Source organism: Camelus ferus, chromosome 19 (genome assembly GCF_009834535.1).
Source record: "Camelus ferus isolate YT-003-E chromosome 19, BCGSAC_Cfer_1.0, whole genome shotgun sequence".
NCBI classification, from domain to species: domain Eukaryota; kingdom Metazoa; phylum Chordata; class Mammalia; order Artiodactyla; family Camelidae; genus Camelus; species Camelus ferus.
The window spans coordinates 6,185,839-6,207,333 of NC_045714.1; the positions used below are offsets into that span (position 1 = coordinate 6,185,839).

The window sequence follows — 21,495 nt, forward strand, 5'->3', positions numbered from 1 at the left end:
TCTCTTTCACAAAAGCAAGAATTCTCAATTGTTGACTTCAACTTACAATACCAATTTAAAATTCTACTAATTCCACTGTATTTCCACTAGACAGAAATACTTCAGATACACCAGTTTCAAAAGAGGCCACTCATATGGGTTCTCAACTGCTGCCAGCTCCCATCAGAAAAGGAAAGATTATTATAGATTTTCAAGGGAAGCACAGGTTTCTACAAGCTCTTAAAAGAAGCATAGAGGGTTCAGGAAAAGACAGAAAAGGCAGAAGAGCAAAAGCCAGCAATTATCTAAGCCAAAGTACCTGCTTAGAGGAGAGAAGGAACAAGACTGCCCTAAACCAAAACACTGGGAGAAGCAATGGACCATAAACAAACTTTCTTTTTTAGATCCTTATACAGGCAACTCCAAACTTTATACAGTTGCTACTTCAACTAACTACCACCAGCACAATTTTCACCCATAAAGAAGCTAGTTAGCTTCTTTTTACTGCAGAGCCTACTTGGGATCCTTGGGTGTTAGCTGACACACAAGCACAAAATATCACTATGAAGTTATGAAGCACTCATTTGAGCCCTTATTAGCCAAACAGCTCACAGGAGCAATATAAAAGCCTGTGTTCCAAACAGAGACCTAGGAACCAGCCCAGACATCTCCCATGGCTCACTTCACCACTGCAAGTGGTAGTGTCTTGATTTCCCCACTTGTGAAACAAAGACAGTCCTGAGAGAATTGAGAATGGTTTATAAAGTGCTTAGAAAATAAAACAGACACACCATCAATATTATTTTATAATACCATAAAAGCCTGCAAGAGGGCCTTTATGCTTATAGCTCATCCTTATTAAAGGCACCAAGTCATATGAGAAGTGACACATAAACACAACCCAAAGCTAAGTAAGTCAATTACAAATCTGTACCCTAACTGGAGAGGGAATTAGGATGTGGAAGGATTTACTTTTTAAGGGCTCGTCAAACAATGCAGGAGTCTCTTACAGACTATGTGCATGTTTTAGAGTCATAACTCAGTCTTAAACTGTGGCATATGTTCAGGGCACTCTTCCCTTGGTAAATCTGTCAGAAGTCTTTTATGCTCTTCTCTTAATTTCCAAACCTTTATTTCTGGAACAGTGCTAAAATTCTTGAGATATCAGGATTTCTCTAGCTGCTGTCTTGGAACTAAGCCAGGGATCAATAAAACCAAGGGGGCTTTAGAATGCATCTCAAAGAACTAAAGGCAGAGGACAGGAATGCATACACGGAGATGAGAGAACCTAGAACTGAAATAGTGAAAAAAATTGCATTTTACACTTATTAGAATAGAAATGTGAGCTCCTCAAACAAAACTCACTTTACATAGTTGTCTCACATTTTATCTGCAACTTCTTATATGTGTGTGTGTATATACACACAACCCCCCACACACACCCCCATATAATCAAGTTGAGATACACACACACACACACACACACACACACACACACATCCAAATTTGAGAAGCCTGGTAATATGCAGAGAGCCTTCTCCTTCCAGTGAAGCAGAATACAGATTCTCATTTAAGCTGACCCCTAAACTGGAAGATATCAAAGGTCGGTCATGACCAAAATAAAGATATAAAGGGTTCTAAGACACTAAGAGACTGACGGAGCACAATTATCCTTTCCCTCACTTTCAAATTAACAGGATCAAGCAAACAAACATTAAAAAAATCATGAAGTCACATGGAACTGTGGCCACTCATGCTGGGCAAACTATGGGTGGCTTCTCTTACAAAGTGTCTCAATGATCAAGGTGGAAAGTGCCAACATGTAAACATGAAACAGCTTCTCCATTGAAAATATCAATTCAGTTAATTAGTGTGGGGCTTTGGTTCATACCAGTTTCAAATGCCAAGTTTCCAAACCAACAACATAAAATGGACAGCAGTGATACATACACACCAGCAAAATACGGCATTTGCTCCAGACTTACTACACAAGTTCTTATGAAACTAGGGGAGGAACAACTTTGCAAGTTTATGTGATACTAATAACACATCAAGCTCTGTGAATCTAACTATAATTACATTATTTATATAAAAAAGAAACATTTTTCTTAATGTTCATGCCTCTTAGGCAAGTGAATGAGTTAAACTCCTGTGGAAAGTGTTTTACATTCTGAAACACACAACAGACTTCACGACATGCTTTTAAGTGAAAGTCCTTTGGAAGTCTGGGTTGAACAACTAGCTTATTAAAACAGAATTGGGCACCTTGGTGTAAACTACAAATCAGTTTCTAATCTTACAAAATAAGAATTTTTTGTACTTTCATATCATTTTTAAAAAGTTTATCAAGATTTAAACAGGTCATTTAAAAAAACCTCAAAAAGCCTGTTTAATTCTGATTGTTTTTCCTGCACTAAAATGTGCTATTCCCAAACTTAACCTACAATATTTGGACTTTGTATTTAACCTGTCATTTTTAACTCTAAAAAAGTGGACTGTATTTTATATGTATATACCCATCTGCCCACCAATTAATGAAATCAACCTGCCAAGGTCTATTACAACTTATGCAATTTTGTTATTTATGCATGGTTCTCAAAAGAAAAAAAAATTACTTATATTCTGAAGTTTTTCTTATCTCTTCTCTACCCAAGTATTGACCCCTACTTGCTCCTTTATAACAGAATAGCTCTATCTTCCTTATTAAACTGTAATTTTCACAATTAAATGTGTAGTCAGAATGCATATATTATCTTAAATATCAGTAGACTGCAAAATACTTAAATTTTCAAAACACTAAGAATTATTTTTAATATTTCCCAAGATGTATAAATATAAGTGGTTACAATTTAACATACAGTGAACCTAAATTATGTTTTTAGCAATCAAATATAAATAATAAATAAATATATGCACGTTATGTTACAAATGAAAATCAAGAGCCATTTTTACTTGATAAAGTCTACTGGTTATTTGGGAGCAAGTACATGTTCATGGAAAGGTGTGTTCTGATCAGAGAATCTTCAAGATTTTTAGAAGCTTAGCACTCTTGAGATTAGGTCATCAAAATAATAGTAATCAAAAACTTACTTGACACTTAAAAGTCTGTTCAAAATGGTGACACTTTATTTTTAACATAAATAATATTAGAACTTTTCCTGCACTCTAGTTTAAGGAAAAAAAGAGAGACTTGAGCCAAACAAATCCACATTCACATTTGGGTATGATTAAAACCAATGACTTTCAGAATCAGCTGGACCAGGGATCGTTAGAGAGTCAAAGCCCAATCTCTATTTTCCATAGAGAAAGAACCAAAAAGCAAAGACTTAGGTCAAAGCATAGCAGCCTCTAGTGAGGTAGTGTTAAGAAATTTTCAACAAGGGCCAAGACAAAGAGGGAATTTATACTTAAAGTTCAATTAAACAGGATACCCATTTCCCACCCTCCAGTTAATTGAGGCTTTTTAATCATACTTTAATGAACCCTCACAATTTACCTAAATTCCAGCCTTCAGGCCCAATTGTTTCACCTTTTTTTTTTTTTTTTTTGAGTGCCAAAATCAGGAAACCTTTGAAACTGCAGAATATATGCTTTCTAAGAGCTCACAGCAAGTTTTCCTGTAGGGGGAAAATGGCTATTACCACTAAGGACATCAGTTAACATTGTATTTTATGTATAATTTTGCTAAATCAAACAAAAACAACTTTATAAACTTTACCTCAAACATATCCTCATGAGAAGTTGTATTCAAATCATTTAAAAACTCGTATAGCTCTGTATCAAATACCACATACAGGTCAAAATTATAACTGTTTAAGAAATACTAAACAGTACTTAAAAATTACAAATACCAGTTAGATTAGATATCTGATTCTTATAATTACTAAAAAATTGTAAAAGCAACATAGTTAAGCCTCTAATGGAATTCCTGAACCAAGCTGCCTCCTTTTCACTCACCAAAATGTTACTTGGTAGCAAATGTCCAATGTAAATTCTCCCCTAAGCACCAACTGGTTAACTATGTATCAAAGAATCCACCCATTCATTTTCCCATAAATTTACCTTGGTGTATCTTTATAAAAAGTTTGCAACAAAGTCTTCAAAGTATCCTTGAGTATCAAAAACCACTGTCAATCTTTGGTAGCAAGTAGGTGTTTATGGAAAGACCTGTTCTGATCAGAGAATTCTCAAGGTTTTTAAAACCTTAGCAACTCTTGAGATTGGGTCATCAAAGTAACAGTAACTGAATACTTAACACATTTTATATACAAGAGTGCAGAGTGCAAATGATTAAAACAGTATTAGCAACTTTAAAATTTTCTCTTGAGGAAGTCTTAAGTCCTTTCTTTCTCTGTTCAGAACCCATGTCTACAACCAGCTCTAACCAATCAGCTCTAACCGGTTCCTTGAGGAATGTGGCTAGGCTGAAATTTTGGAAGTGTTGGCTTTGGTGGTGACCAAGGAGGAAGAAGTCTCTGGCTTCCCTGTTGCTGAAGTTCCCACCCTCCAAAATGAATATACCCACCGGTGTGAATTGACAATGTGGTCCAAAGAGCAAGGCAGGAACGGAGTCCAGATCCTCAAAATGGTAGTACAGGGCATAACCACTAGGCCACCTATCAGTTCAGTACAAAAAGTACAACCCTGTGCATCATGGTGCAAAAGCTGGGGCCTAGGTTTCGCATTGTGCATCTCACACCTATGGAAATAACAAGAGGAGTAAAATCTATAGAAATCAACACACCCTAAGAAGGTGGGTGTTCACAGAAGACCGGTGTCAACACTTTTGCAAAGGCAGTTGGCTACTGAGATAATGAATGGCAATTTCAAGTCCAAAGCTGGAAAATAACAAAATTTTACAATCAACTCTGTTGAGTTTGACAATGAAGAACTCAACACGGGCTTAATGTTTACCAACAAGGCTTTGCAAATCATGACACCCATCTGCATGCTTATGAAAATACTACCCCACTAAAATCTAATATCCCTCAAGAAAGATTTTTTAACTCTCAAAGAGTTGAAAAGATTGGGGTCATGAAGAAGGGATGTAAATCAGCAATACCCCCAAATCCGTTACTCTCAGGTTTTAAACTTTCCCCTTTACCATCTGATCTTGGAAAGATATGGAGACAAGTTCAAAGCTTAAGGTGGAAGAATTCCAGAGAAAGGGAAATCTGTGTACCAAGGATGTGCCAAGGTGATTCTTCAAGAACAAATGTGGATTGTCTAAGGGTCAACAGTTTTGAAAAAGTAAAAAGAGAGAACTTCTAAAATGCAGGGTGAATTCTTTAAAAGAAAATCACTGCTCTTGACTCATTTAATCCTTCACCATGTTGCTGTCAGCTCACCAACTAAGAGTGTCCTGCTGGGTCCATTTTCCCATGGTCTGTAGAAGGCGCTGTGAAGCACATCCTGTTCTAGCTCTGGGGCCCTTCCCCCCTCTGCAGCCTTACCCAGTGCAGGGAATGCGCCCCCTACTGACTCCAACACTCATCGCCTTTAGCCGACTTGGCTGCGGTGCATTTTGGGTGGGGGCTGGTATTTTCTTCATGGCCATAAACCAGAAGCAACAATGCAGATTTATAAAGAAACTGTATCAAGCTACCCAGGAGATTTTTTTCTTTTTCATTTTGAAGGTTCAAGACACTGGCACAAGAAGCATCAGGGAAAGGACTGGCTGTGTAGGGATGGACAGCATTAAAATGGCAAACACAGGAACCAGTTTGATTCTTTTTCCCTTCTAAGCCTTTGTCTGAGAAATGGGGTTATGGCAAGAACTATCCAGAGGAATTGGGGAATGCAAGAACATCAAGAGGACTTAGTGTGGGCGTGTGTGTGGCTAAAAAGAATATTAGACCTCAGCGCCTGATCTTGGGCAGAAGAGGAAGAGAAGCAATCGCGCCTTTTCCAGCAGACAGGCATCCAGGTTGGGGGGGGGGGAGGGGAAGGCAGGCTGGCAGCCCAGAGAAAAGAAGAGGTGAATAAAAGGGTGCTCAAAGAACTACTCCCCATTCATTGCACTAAAAAAAGAAAAAAAATCTTTCGCAGCTTTCTGGATTTCCATTTTTTACCATCATACTGCAAAGTTGAGGCTCAGAATGCACCTAAGAGGTCATGCTGACCAGGCAGCTGCGACTGAGAAAAAGGGGTGGTGGAAGAATCCGTGGTCAGGTCAGGAGGGGAGCTAGCATGTTGGGGAGGAAGGATTGCACAGGGGAGGCAAAGACTTTCACTCCGTGCTATGCATGCTCCCCGCCCCCCAAAACTGTCCCCCCTCCCCCAGCTAAAGGTGGGTAGACCAGACAGAAGGCTCGTCCCAGGGACTGAGGTGTGCGTGGGGGGCTCGTTTGGGGGGCGGGAGGAAGGGATTAATTCCAAGGATGGGAGAAGCTCGGTTCTTGCTGGGGACGGGGTGGAGGGAGATGCCACTAGCGGTAAAGCTCGGGTGGCCAGGCTGGCTGCTGGCCTCCGCGGGCTCGCGGGGCGGGGAAGGGGGGTCGGGCTGCAGGAGGAGGTGCCCGAACCCCGGAGCAGAGCCCGGGTAGCGGTCCGCGCCTGGGCGGGCGGTCCGTCAGCACCAGAGTATGCAAAGGAGAGTGTGCGATCGGAGGGCTCAACAACAATGCGCCCGCGGGGCAGGCCGGCCAGAGCCGCGCGGGCCGAGGGTCAGAAGCAGGACCGGGCCGCGGGTCCGCGCGCGGCGGCCGCCGGGCTTACCTTGACTCGGCCTCGAGGCGCGCGCGGGGCCGGCGTGCTCGGGGGCCGGGCGGCGGCGGCGGCGGCGGCGGGCGGATGGCGGCGGCACGGCGGTGGCGGCGGCGAGGGCGCGCCCGGGGCCTCGTCGCGCTCCGGCTCGGGGGCCTCGGCGGGCTCCGGCTCGCGCCGCGGCCGCGGCTGCTGCCGGGGGGCGCGGCGGGCGCAGCAGAGCGGCGGGCGGCGGCGGCGGCGCGAGCGGCTCCCTCCAGTCCCCGCGCGGGCGGCGGCGGCGGCGGCAGCGTCGTCGAGCGGTGCAGACAAAGGAGGGGCGGAGGGAGGAGACGGAGGGTGTGGGAGAGGCGGCTTCACCGGCGCGGGCAGGCGGGCGGCGGCGGCCGCGCTCCTCTCGCTCCTCAGCAGCAGGGACCGAGAGAGGGAGCTGTATCTGAGGAGACGCCAAAATCCCCCTTAGCGCTGCCCGCGGGAGGGGGAGGGGGCACAAGATGGCGGCGGCCGGGGGGGGGGGCGGGAGTTCAGTTCATAGATCCCGGCGGGCGGCGGAGGGGAGACCGGGCCGGCGGAGGCGGTGGCGGCAACGGGCGGGGGAGGGGGCTGATCCCGCGTCTCCCCTCGGCAGACAATACAAGCGCCTCGGAGCGAGTCCCCGAACCTGCCCTAGCCAAAATGGCGGCCGAGAAAGAGCGGAAGTGACGTAAGTACATCATTAGCATAAGAGGACTCATTGTCCAGCTAAGTGGGGGGGCAGTGGGGGGACAGTACCCCTGTCCCCCATATCCCCCAGAGACAACTCTTACTCCCACCTGTACTTGCACCTAACTTTTTCTGAGGGAGGGTGGCACCAGTAACCCCATCCCTGCCTAAGGGAAATTATATAATCCCCACTAAGGGGGAGCTCTCGCGAGAACCAAGATTTGCCATTGACCCACTAGGAGGCGCCGCGAATAATGGCCGCAGTGCGCTTCCATGGCCCGTGTGCAGGGCGGGCGCCTTCCTCTGGCCGCAGCGCTGGCGGCGGAGGCACAAGCAGCGGGCCGCAGCACACCCTGCACTCAGTCAGGTGGCCGTGCTGGGGATCCCTGCGCAGACCCAGCTGGGCCTGGACTACATCTGGTGGGAGGGGGCGTGCGGACAGCCCCGCGGCTCCACGTGCAGGGAAGCCCGCGGTCTCAAGGGCTGGGTAACAGCGGGAAGGGCTAGAACACCTGGCTGGTCATGCCTGAAGCCTCCTGCCCTAAGTGAGGTGTGAGGGCCTCGTGCTTCACACACCGACTTGAGCTGATGCTCGACCCCTTCCTGGTGGGGTGGGCTATTCAGTGGATAAGCCTGTGTTTTAGAGAATGCCGGCTGTTGCCCTGCGGCTGGACCTTCTTCCAAGTCAATGATGGACTCTTCTCTTTGGCCTTAAGAAAACAAATGGGATCCCTAGCGTTTTGAGGCCATCGGCCTGGTGAAGCCGAAGGATGAGAAATGATGCTACCAAATGGGTCTCCATAAGAGCCTTAAAAACCACACTTAGACTATAGTCCCAACGACAGTCACTCTTAGTGCCCTCACTATCGGGACAGCCTAAGATAGCACGTGGACAGTTTACCTTTGTAAATTTAGGTCAGCCTCAACCGACACATAATCTTCTCAACATTCTTGAATCCACCTTTTATAGTTCAGTGCATTTGAGTGTCTATCACTGGCCAAACATACTGGAAAGTAATAAATGTCAGTTGTGAAGGATTAACCAAACCTATTAAGATGTGCTCTGTAAATACACTTATCTTTTGCTGTTTCTCTTAACTTTCAAGTTAAAATAGTTCAAACCATTCCTAACATCCCAAAAGAATTTCCAACTCAATTGAAAATACAAATTGAGGTCACATATAGCTCAATGTCTGAGGCTTCAGTTAGCAGGTATAACAAGCTGTTTTCTTTCATTCAACACAGTATTCCATTAATTTCTGAAATTGTGATTAAAATATATCTTTAAAAGTCAAATCAGCATTTCAAGGGAAAACAATAGCTGGAAAAATTTTAAAAGGGTGGTGCTGGGAAGGGGTACCCAAAACATTTGATTTAGAGAAACAAAGATGAATCTAATTACATGCTGCAGAAGACAAACAAGAACTAATACGAAATAAGCAAAATAATTTTATCTTAAGTTTAGTTTTCCTCAGATAGCTTAGATTTCATACAATGATAATACAAATACCAAGGGGAAACATCTGGATTTCATCCTTGGCCCATTTACAAAGTAAAAAGGGATGCTGGATTCACATGTAAATATTTTTTAAAAATTTACAGTGTTTAAGTCACCACATTTACTAAAAAAATGCATCTAAATTGTCCAGATTCATTTCCAAATAACTTCCAAATGGTGAAAGTTTTCATTGCTCAAGTATTTTACAGTAAATGCTAATAGTGATAGTGTTGTAATGATTGTGGAAATAAGAACAAAAAAAGATTTAAAAAGCAACAAAAAGTAGTGAGGTCTGAGAAAGCAATACTTCACACATGATTCTTTGAGGTACTTAATCTCTGCTCCACAGAGTTAACAATGAAAATTAAACTTTGGATTTAGATGAAAAATAATAGAATCTAAACACTCAAAAAAAGTATTGTATTTCTATTACGTTAGCTTAAAACTAATTTTACATCAGTGGCGATGAATTTTCTGGTTCTTGATGAGAGAAGTCACTTCCCTCAGGAAGGTGGTCTGTGCTGGGTCAGCTGTATAGCTCTGCATTGAACAGAACAGAGGTCCTTACTGTGATGTGTCCTTTGGATTCAACTATGAGACTAGGCAATGGTCAAAATGACACCAAAGGTTTTATACTCTGGTGTTCATTTTTGGTAGAATCTGTTAGAAATGCAAATGGAAATATCAGACTTTACATTTCTTTAGCAGTCAAATTAAGCCAGGAAAATGTAGTACTAGTAACACTGTTCACTAAGTAACTTAGAGATGCCTCTTCCTTTTACTTACAAAGGAAAGTCAACTTGATAGTCAGCTTATTTGCTCAAAGTGTATCTTACTCAAAAATAAAAGATACGCATAATCTAAAAGCTATGCTATAGTTAGAAACTGATCTTTTTTGAAATACCTACTTAGAGAAGGTAGGTAAACAGTATTTGTGCTGGCTTTATTGAACAACATAACCTGCATTTTAACTGGCAGAAGAGTTTTCTGAACAAACAGAAGAGCTATAAGGCAGGGATTTTTGTCATATTAGTAAAGATGTATGCTTTCCTGAAATAATATGAAAACAAATTATTTTGAAGCAAAAAAAACCTTTATATAGTTAAGATGTTTAAAAATTACCACGCAGCTAACTTTATGCCTTAATGTCATCAGTATTTTTCTTACTGAAAGTTGTTACTGCTCAGAAGAGAAAAAAAACAGCTATGCAATCAACTGCTGTTAAGTTGTTGCCAATTCACAATATGTATTTTATATACACTTGCCCTGACAGATGAAATGCTTCACCAACTCAACAGTTGCAAAAAAACCAAACTCTAAAACTGTGCTCTAAATGTATTATCTGGTTTAAGAAATTTTAGAAACACTTTTTAAAAAACGGGCAGGGGTGTGTATTTCTTTTTCAGTTCATAGTCATATATATTTAATGAATATAATTAGCACTTCTCTTACTTCTGACATTAGGTATGAATCCAGAGCTATGAATCCAGTTTTTATAAAGAATATTTCAAAAATCTTTCCCACGTAAGGATCCTGCATTCACATACTCTAATGAAAGCAGCAATATTTTATGCAAAAATCCCATATACATTTATTTATAGGTCTTAATACAGCAAAATATAAATAAAAACTGAGAACATTGCTCATTTTTCTAATTTAATTCGACAAAAGGAGTTTCTCTGGAAAAAAGATTTGCATGAAATCTACCTTACCTTATGATTTATGATCTAAGAGTACATTTTAGAAAAATCAGCAACCAGGCTTCTTTTATGTTTAAATTGAAATGAACATGATTAAGTGTAAATGAATAACCTTCTTTTATGTAGTAGCAAAGAGTGTCAATAATCCTTTCAAGAAAGAGACTATTTCATTTCCTCCCAACTTGGATTCACCATAAACTCGGTCCACAAATGATATTGGAACCTAGTTAAAAAAATATACGTTAAGTCAGTCTCCAAAAACCAGTAGAAAGGAAGCACAGCAGGTATACAACAATTACTAACATAAGGGAAACAAGATTAGTCCTCTGTTAGCAAGTCCTCCCAGGTAATTCAAAACTAGGGAATTGTTACAGTAATTGTGTGCACCTCCCAAGTTTTAAAAATCGACTGGGACATCGTGCTGTACACCACAGAGTGACACACTGTAACTGACTGTACTTCAATTTAAATAAATAAATAAATAATAAAAAAGTATACATGCATTTTATTTTCTGTAAATAGGTCCTATGAACCAAATCTACAACTGTTTTGAAAAGCATTGATCCTGAATATTGGGTTGCTTTAATCAAGCTTCAAGGAGGAAGTATACTCAAAAAGTAAAATGGCCTTACACCAATTTTTTTCAGTAATCCGTCAAATTGAGCTGTCACTGTTTTAAAAATCTTGTAACATCCACGAGAGAAGTAGCATCCTACTTAGCTATTTCTTGCTCTGAATCAGAGTATCGGTGTTAAAAAAGGATAGTCTGTTAAATAAGGAGAGTCTTCTCTAAGAGCTTACTAGCTAGCTGTAAATATTAACAAACCTCCTCTGCTCCCCTAATTCCTGCCTTTTTCATTTACTCAGAGGCAACTGGCAGATGAGAGGAGTCATTATTCATTTTTAAGTAGAGTGGCTGCTGGCTGAGGCAAGGGGAAAAGCAGCAGATTGACTCATCCCATAATGCGGAGTGGTCAGAATAAAGGGCAAGGATGAAGAGGATACCACTAACTTTTATTTATTTAAAAGGGAATGCTGCCTTCTGTTAATGTTTTAAATCTTAAAGTCAAATATATTAATTTGAAAGGAATGTGAACTTTCATCCTTTTGCATGGACATTCTAAACACCAGAAAGCCTTCCACACTTATTTAGTAGTTTATGAAAGTTAACCCTTTTATTATAAAAAGCCTAAACCTTATTGTTTCTTTACGAGGAATACAACATACTATTTACCATACCTCACCAATAGTATAATTCAGCTGTCTTGCCCGAACAATCATCTCCATCTGGAAGACGTAGCCTTTAGAAACACATTTTTCTATTAATTTCTGTAAAACTTCCTTCCGGTATAACCTATAAGAAATTAAAATATATATGAACACCTGGATAAATACACTTGCCTACATGTTTCCTGACCTTTCAAAAAGTTCCCTAGTATTTGTATAATCTAAAACTTTCACTAGCCTTTTGCATACTGAAAAGTTCTCCCAGTTAATGATTATGATATATTTGTCCTGAACTGGAAGGGTCATAAAAATATTCGGTAAATAATTTACAGTAATTTTGAAAATGAATTATTAGTATCTTTTAGAGAATAATTTTCCTATCATACTATCAGAAATTATAAAAATATGGTAAGGTAAAATCATGTGAAGCAAAACCTCCTGTTGTTGGTAGTTTAAAATTTTTTCTCAAATTTATTTTTAAAGTGGAAAAAGGAGAAACTATTTCAAATACTGGAATAGCAGAGTTGACAGATGATGCAGCAACAATATAAACTAGATAACAAGAAAGATGTAATTAACTGGTAATTCCTCAAAAATGTCTATGAAGAGTTTCTATTTCCTGAAATCTACTAAATAAATTCCTCAGGATAAACTAAGTAGGATAATAAACTAAGTCCTTCCAGGATGAAACCTGGTAAGCTAGGTTAAGACAGGAACTAGGCACTACAGGATTGAGACCACGCTGGTGGGAATCAGCTTTTACCAACAGAGGTCACAGTAAGACACTCAGGATGGGCGAATGCACATCTAACTTCAGATGGATTGCAGGCCAAAGGCAGAGCTCGTCAGATTTACAAAGAGAGACAGGAGCTGGGAAGTCCTGTGGGTGAACCCAATCATTTTCTTCAGGAGCTCCCTGTTTTCAAAATTACTGAGGTTAAAAAACAGAAGTCTCAGTGAGTAGGAAGGGAGCAATTTCTAACTTTTTTTTGTTGCTGTCTTTGTTTCTGAGAAAGCTAGGAGAGGCAGTTCAGCATAACTTTGCTCTTCTGGCAACTAGGGCCACCTGGATCTACAATGCCAGAGGGCTTTATACCTGGAACCCACATTTTTCCCCTCAGGCTTCCTTTAAGGTTACCCCACCTTTTGGTTTTTCAAGCTTTTAAGTGGATATAAGATGACAGAAAGCACAATCCTTGGAGGAACCCGAGGGGAATTACTGTATGCCCTCTTCTACCCACACAGTTGCCATAAGAATTCGAAGAATAAGTATGGAATAAGTCTGAAGCAAGGAGAATTTGGTGGTAGTAACATTCATTCAATAACAAGTATGTATTGAGCAATCTACTGTGTTTCAGGCACCTTTTTATGTTTTCAAGTTTTATCAGTAGACACTAAATAAAGATGTATGCCAAATGATGTCAAATTAATGCAGTGTTCTGGGATTATGGGAAGGACTATGACTGTGGTAGGATGATGTTTCAGCGATACCTCTAAAACTGGGATTAGGATGTGGATTCTTCCCCTTTAAGAGTCACTTTATTCCTTTAAGAGTCATTTTGTAATACATTTCTCTTCATTGCTAACCCATCTCCTTCACCACAATATCTTTAAAACTATGCCTAATATCAAAAATTATATACAAGAAGCTGTATGAGCCAATAAATAGGATAACTAGGATCCAAGTGGTCTTTGCGATTAAATGGCTTTACATCAGAAACTGCAGTCTTTTGGGGATTCCTTTTATTCTGTAAAAGGCACATGCCTCCTAAATCTAGGGATCTAATGACAATGAAATTAATCTATTGAGAAGTTGAACTTTATGCGTGTGTTTAATAAATCACTACTCTTATGAAGAGACAATGAGTTTTAACTATTTAAAAAACAGTGGAATCCAGAGTCTCACTTTCACGTGTGGCTGCTTTGTTATTTTCACAGAATATTCCCAATCACTGATCTTACTACATGAAATCAGAGCTCCCAGGCCATCCTCCATCCTCTAATCTCTACATGGTTTTAGTGGCAGTGAAGCACCTCCACCCCATCACCGTCCCTATGTGTTCTTTCCCACAGCACAATCCCCACGTGATGCTGCATATATTTTATGTAGTTGTCTCATGTCATTAGATGTGTAAATCCATGAGGACAGAGACTCTGACTCTTGTTCAATGCTTGGCACGCAGTAGGCACTCAATAAATACTGGATGAATGTAAGACCAACCACCTTGCTCACTTACCACAGATGCTCAAACCTTGCCCCCATAGATGTGGATAGGATGCAGCTTCCAAAAGGTGAAGGGGCCCTGTTGCGAAGTAACTAGGGGAACCAGGCCCAAAGCAAAGCCCCTGTCTCCACAGCCCACGGAGCTACCCGGGATTTTTACTCAGAATCATCACACCTATGGCCTGTGATGTCCACAGTGGCCACTCCCTCTGCACAGATACTCTGTGAGGGCCACTATTCTTCATATTGTTGCGTCATGGAAGTCAGAGATCTTTATCAGATAACACAATTCGTTCGCCTTCAAGTGTGGAACTGAAGGGATGTATTTCTGGATCTTTGTATATTAAATTCTAGTTTTGAAACAATTTACATTTTAATTCTAGAGAGGCTTCATTTTCATTACCTGACCTCTAATTTGTGATGGCTCCTCTCTTCACTTTTGACTGTCTCTGAACTGCTTTTTAGCAGCTGCACTAAAGGTACTAGGTTAGTTCAACAGCCAGCTCCTAATTTGTGTGTTAGTGTGTTCTAATGAAGGATGAAGAGTCAACATTATTTAATGGATAGAAGCAAATATCAAGTAATATAAAGTACTAACTAATGCATGGGGTCTGGGCCTTAAAGTAAATGAACAGACATTTTACAATTTCAGAGATAAAAAATCTGGCAGTCACTTGGCATGGCCACACAACAGTTCATCTACTATAGCAAGTCTAAAATTATGCACACGTATACACCTGGAAGCAAAAAAACCCCAGGGACCAAGCAGGAGGCTTCGCTCCAATTAAACAAGATATTCTTTATATTAAAAAAATATGGAGAATAAGGTACCTGAAAAAGCTGTACATAAATAATAAAGATTTTAAGCTTTTCTGTGGACAATGCTATAAATATTCATATAAACTACAATTACTGAAAGAGGTGCTGTTTTGGGAGCACGTTACCAGTGACAGCAATGTTCTGAACGAGCAGTTAGGGGTCACCCTGGGCCCGGGCCCCCCAGGGGCTCGGCAGTAATACTAACATTAATACCAATGTTAACAAGCACACTAACCTGTCTTCAAGGCTCTTTAAAAAAGTACACTATTTTTCCTTAAGAAGATGCTTAAGCATCATTGATAGCTAAGGAACTTCAGTCTGCCTTTTAGTGTTCCAGAACAAAAATGGTAGAAATGAAAAGTACTTCTTTAAAATAAGACATTATAAATAGCAAGAAATTTAGGCAAGAAGTTGTTAAGTATACAAAATATAAAATTACAAGTTTTCATTGTACCTGAAACTTCCTGTTAAATCAGATGCTCCTGGTCTCAGCAAAACCTGAGTTATAAAATTGGCCCCACGGCTGTCAAATAAAACAGATTGTCTCTATAAAATACGATTTATAAACAAGAGAAATACATCTAAGAGCAGAGTGCTAAAAATGCTACATTAATTTTATAAATGCAACACCATTTCACAGAAATGTTAATTCTGTGCAACAAAGATTTTTTAGTCAGTGAAAGATCTGATAGTATTCATTTTTCAGAAAATAAAGATTTTTATTCTTTGAATGTGACATTTAGAGGTGACCTATAAAGCAATCATTCGTCCAGACTTCAGGTTAAAATGATAATAGATGTTTAACTCAACTTGCATATTTGCTAAATCAAGATTTAGAATCACAGACATCTGTCAGACAGCAAAAGTGGTCTATCAGGGATATGGAGTTTTCTTTTCAGATTCTAATCAACAAGGGATGGCAGTCTCCAACAGGTCAATTTGCATAAAAATGGCAGCTTTTTTTTTTTAAGGGGTGCAAGTGGGAGAGGGTTTTGGTTTTTGGCAATCTCTGGAAATTGGTCAAAGTTTCCATTCCAAGTCCGTCTTAGTCGGTTTGGGCTGCTATAACAAAATAACCACACACTGCATGGCTTAACCAACAGATATTTAATTCCCACAATTCTAGAGGCTGAAAAGTCCATCATCAAGGTGCTGCAGTCTTGGTTCCCTGTGAGGACCCTATTCTTGGCTGTGTGCTCACAAGGAGGGGTGGAGAGAGTGGGGGTAGGAAGAGAAAGGCCAAGCTGGGGTTTCTTTTTGAAAGGGCACTAATTCCACCATGAGTCCCCCACATTAAGGAACCCCTCTAAACCTAATTACCTCCCAAAGACCCCACTTCCAAATACCAACACTCTGGGGGTAGGGTACTTTAACACATTAGCAGAAACGTTCAGTCCATAACAATGACTTGAGGGTTTGTGCTTCAAACACAAGGAAGTATCAATCAATTACAGACTATTACTGACTAATAGGTATTACTAACATTTCAAAAAGATGTGAAATACACTTGGAAAAAGAGACTTTGACACTGCAGCTATTTTAGTGTACTCAGATTCAGGGGAAAAAAATTGTTTTTTTTTTAGGGGTGGGTGGGAGCAGCCTGGAGAGAACAGATTCTTTCCAAAGTCAGGATAACCATCCCTAGAAGAGGTTATTTTTATACAAATAACCTGGTGAGAGATAACAGCTGGGATTAATGGCTAACAAAAACAATTAATTTGTTTCTAATAGCTACAAAAAATTCCACAATATACTTTACCCCCAAAATGGGTTCAATCAAAGGAATGCTGAATGTGTGTGTGTATATATATATATGTATATGTGTATATGTGTGTGTGTACATCTATTCAAGGTAATGCATTTTTAAATTGGGGTCTTTTAATTAAAATGCATCAAGAGTCAGACAGACAGACTTGGGTTCAAATTCTGGTTCAGGACCATACAAATGAGACCTTGAGCAAGTGATCCACAATCTCTCTCAGGAATTTATACTCTTAAGTCAGTGCAGACATTAACAACAAATGACATACAATTCAATATACCTAAATGATCCAACTAAAAGTTGTAAACTGCACAAGAAAGGAAGGGCAAATAGGGAGAAGTTGTGGATAATTTTCTGCCTACATGACTCCAATGTTTAGCAGGACTGAAAACTACTGTTTTACCCTTCATTTCACTGGAGACTGAGGCTCTTACAGGTTTTCAATGACTTGCCCAAGGTTTCACAGTTAAGAGGCAAAAACTGATATTAACAAAACCTTCAACAGGAATGAAGTGGGTGATAAAAATACTACTAGTAAACATTTGTATAAAGTGATGTTGTTACACAAAAAGCAATAAGCTACATAGATCCTTTAGTGATAAAAACATATCTTCCTAAACCTTGAAAAGATGGCACAGATTAATGGTCAAAAGCTCTGCAGGTCTTCCCATCACAGGTTTCTACTTCCCCGCTCCTCGACGATGGGCTTGCTTTGACCGAAAGCTAGTGCTGGGTTAGCCCCAGAGCCTAGAGCTCAAGAGGCCTTGGTACTGCTGGGTGCTGCCCTCATAAGAGGCTATGTAAGGAAGCTGATCTAGCTTCCCAGGTGAGTGGCTACACGCAGGAGAACTGAGATGGCCCAACCAACAACCAGCACCAAGTGCTGAATGTATAAATGAGGCCATCTTGGAGCTCCCCACACAGCTGACCCTCCAGCTGAAGAACACTGCATAAATGAGCCCGGGGGGACATCAGTAGAGGAACCACTAGCCAAATAAAAGAATTGTAAGAAATAATAAATTGTTTTAAGTCACTCAGCTTTGGGATGGCCTATTATATCATCAACAGAAAACTGAAAGTTTTTTTTTTGGGGGGGGGTAATTAGATTTGTTTGTTTGTTTATTTTTAGAGGAGATACTGGGAACTGAACCCAGGACCTTGTGCATGCTAGGCATGTGCTCTAGCGCTTGAGCTATATCCTCCCCACTCCCTGAAACAGTCTGTTTTATTCCCATTTTCTCATGAGGAAAACAAAGCTTAGAAAAGGTGAAATACGCAAGGTGACACAGGTAATTAAATGACATGGTTAGGATTTTAATCCAGGTCTGACTCCAAAGCCCCACTACTTATACTGCTCAGTAAAAGCTGAAATCATGAAGATTCCTACTTATTAAAAATACATATGGAAGGTGGGTGAGGGGTACAGCTCAGCAGCAGAGTGTGCTTGGCACGCATGAGGTCCTGGGGACGATTCCTAGTGCCTCCATTAAGGAAAAAATAATGTATACCTATATATGGAAAGAATTATTTATTTAGTCCAAAAGTATAGATGAATAGTTCACTTAAATCAAAGTTGAAAGTCCAGTAGAATAAATTTTGCTGAAATAGACCATTGCTACCAAAGACTCAAAGGTTTCTGCAGATTGTTTCTAAGTGAAAAATACCCAAAGTAAAGCACTCTGATCACAGGGAAACTGCAGGTGAGAGGCCATCTGGGAACATTCATTGGCAGTTTCAATCTGATCCCACAAATCGCAAGGCAGCATGGTAATTTACCCCAAATACCTGTTATAAACATACTTCTAGTAGCTATGTCAAAAAGAGAGAAATCATAAGCACGTATATATACCTGATTATTTTTCTTTTCAAATCCCAGCCATATACACCTCCATTGCCTTTGTAGCGAGTTCCAGAGACAATGTCAAAATTACCCTCCTTTTGCTTCCTATGGAAAAAAATTAATTAGCTGTCAATTAGGAAAACTACTGAGCTTTAATAGTTATTCCCATGAGCTACACAAACAGAACTTTTAAGACTTGCATAGAAAAAACAATGCCAAGAAAATAGATGAGCCCATACTACTGAGAGATATTTCAAAGTGTAAGGTTTTCAAATTTGATTCTTTTTTTCCTTTATTCATTCTTAAAACTACAAAATAGTACCATCTGCTGACTGTACAATGTGAAACCATCCTAAAACATAATAAAACGATAAATTTTCCGAATCCCCCCTCGACTCTCTGTTCTTGGCCCCCTGAAGTAAACAATGCTAAACAGCCTGGTACCCTCCAGACCTTTCTCTGCGTTTACTAAAAGGGTAACTCAAAGCCATATACATCCCAGAGTTTTTGACTGTTTTTACAAAACTGGAATTTAAAAAACTATACTTTGCAACTTTCTTTTTATCAGTTAACACTACCCATCATGGAATCATGGATATCTCTACAGGTCAACAGAGAATTTTCCCTTTCTTCTTAATAGGTGCAAAAACATTCCATAGAATGTTGAACCCACCTATCCTAATGCTGTTTCCATGGTGAGCATCCCCACTCTCAACAACCTAACCACAATGAATGGTGCTACAATGTTCTTAGAGATGTGTATTCTGGCGCTTACACTACCCAAGTGGAACGTAACAGAATTGCCAAAACAAAACTTATGAGTATTTTTAATTCTAATAGATATCACCAGAAATTACTTTCCAAATAGGCTGTAACAACGTCTACTTCCTCCAGCAATATTTCAGTGTGTCCTTTTCCTATCACCTTATTGGACCTACATGTATTGCTCAATAGATTTTTAATTTTGAAAAACTAGTGGATAGTAAAATAGTAACATGTGGTCATTTTAATTTCATTTTCTTGACTATATCCCAGGGTGAATATCTTCTCTTAGGTTTATTAGCCATTTGGATTTTTGTACATATGGCCTGTTTGTATCTTTCACCCATTTTCTACTCAACTGGTTCCACTGCTTTATCAGGTCAAGGGGGCTTTTGTGTACTGGAGATATAAACAGAGAAGGTATCCCTGAGGTAACTATGCAGAGATCAAAGGATGAGAAACGGCCATTAAGGAGCAGTGAAAGAGCACTTCAGACAAAGGGGAGAGGCACAAGATGAGCTCAGAATGGGAGGAAGGGGCCACTGCACAGAATGGCTTGGAAAGGAATATGGATTTTTCCCCATGTGTTAATAGGAATAATTGAGTGATATGATTTGACTTTGTCTCTGTGTATTTAGCTTTATGTACATTCAGAACAGCTTCCAAATTCTTACTCTGAGAAGTTTCATGGTCTCTTGGGTTTTCTAAAAACACAATTACATCACCTGCAAATAAATATAATTTTGAATCCTTTACCAATATTTATACCAAATTCTTGTATTACAACATTACTTAAAATCTCCAAGTTTAATGACAGCTAGTATGCCTATACTGATGAGTTTATTGGAAATGATTCCACATTTTATCATTTAGTAAGACCTTTGTGTTAGGACTGAGTTGTCTTTATTATGTTTAAGTGGTTTCTTTCTATTCTACATTAAAATGTTTATTAAAAATGGCTAGTGAATTTTATCAAATACCTTTTAGCATCTATAGACTTAATCACGCTACTTTCTCTGTTAATGTGATAAGTAAGTTATTTGGATGGATTCCTAACAAATCATTCTGGTATTCCTGGAATAAACCCCCTCTGTTCATGGTGTTTTACCCTTATGATGCAGGGCTTAATTCCATTTAACAGGAAAGTTGCCTTCCATCTTTTGCAGTAGTCTAGAAGAATTTAGGTAACAAAGGAATTATCCACTGATTAGTCCCCTCAGGCCTCCTAAAATACATCATTTAGTTACAAATATTCACAAATCTCAAATCCATGTTGGTTTTACTTTTGAAAGAAACTTGAAATACCATGTGCACTTTTAATGAATAATAAAAAATGAAAATAAATCCAGAATCAATATAAGATACAAGACAAAGATTTGAATCATAGTTCTTTCAAATATTAGAAATACCTACCTAATGAATTCAGGAATAAATTTTGGCTGAAATTTAGAAAGAATAAACAGTAGGTCAGTAAAACAGGCTAAGACTATAATAAATAGCTAATAAACAAATATACCACTTACATGGTGTGAGAGATCAGCATCCATAATAATTATGTAGTTTCCTGTGGCATGTTTCATTCCATGAATATACGCAGTTCCTAAAAATGAAAATATGTATATCCATTAAAGAAAATTACCAGAAATGCTTAGATATACATCTGAACGGGGAAGAAATAGCTAAGCATTTCTGAAAAGCATACATTAGTCCTCTAAAGTTGATACTGAACTATTAACTAAATGCTGTTTATTCTCCATCAAAAACATTTCTCAATTTCATTCTTTCATTCAGTCTCCAACTTCACCTTAGTCCCGGGCACCATCTTCTGATACTTGGATCCCTACTTAACCAGTCTCCCTGCTTCTGCTCCTCCCATCACTCTTGTCCCACAAAAGCTACCCAGTGAGGATCTCCTACACTGTAAGCCTAGTACACTAGAGTCCTGTTCTGGTATCTGGGGCCAAAGGCGCAGCTAGCAATTACTCAGCCACCCTTGTAACTAAAAGTTCCTCAGGGACTTGGCAGTTAAGGGTCACTGGTCAGGAGCAGGATACAGGGATCCCTGTGTTCTCTAGCCCCAAACCACTACACTATCTTATTAGCAAAGCTGAACTCTTCTAACTTCTTTTGTTAAGAAGTAACCATCCTCACCTTTTTAGATTTCCACTGACAGGTCAGTAATTCTTGGTGGCTTTCATGGCAGTTCAAGATTATTTCAACCCCAAAGAACATTCTGGATTCAGATATTCAGAGCATTTGATCATGCCATGAAACTGA

General features: G+C 39.8%; 1 protein-coding gene across 6 annotated transcripts in view; it reads right to left on the bottom strand.

Annotated features, from left to right (window-relative positions):
• The window catches only part of ADNP (activity dependent neuroprotector homeobox), a 52,293-nt gene that overhangs the window by 23,918 nt on the left and 6,880 nt on the right, over positions 1-21,495 (bottom strand). The window contains exons 4-9 of one of the 6 annotated variants that reach the window (XM_006174973.3): positions 20,742-20,818; positions 20,632-20,657; positions 18,466-18,561; positions 15,309-15,377; positions 11,824-11,938; positions 8,823-10,807 (exon numbers count right to left, since the gene is read on the bottom strand). In XM_006174973.3, the coding sequence (XP_006175035.1) occupies positions 10,703-10,807; positions 11,824-11,938; positions 15,309-15,377; positions 18,466-18,561; positions 20,632-20,657; positions 20,742-20,818 (488 nt within the window). In that variant the 3' untranslated portion in view covers positions 8,823-10,702. Of the gene's footprint in view, positions 1-3,475; positions 3,568-4,504; positions 5,460-6,696; positions 7,355-8,822; positions 10,808-11,823; positions 11,939-15,308; positions 15,378-18,465; positions 18,562-20,631; positions 20,658-20,741; positions 20,819-21,495 lie in introns of those variants that run through there. The other 5 variants (XM_032461374.1, XM_032461375.1, XM_032461377.1 and 2 more) reach the window with 5 other exon arrangements.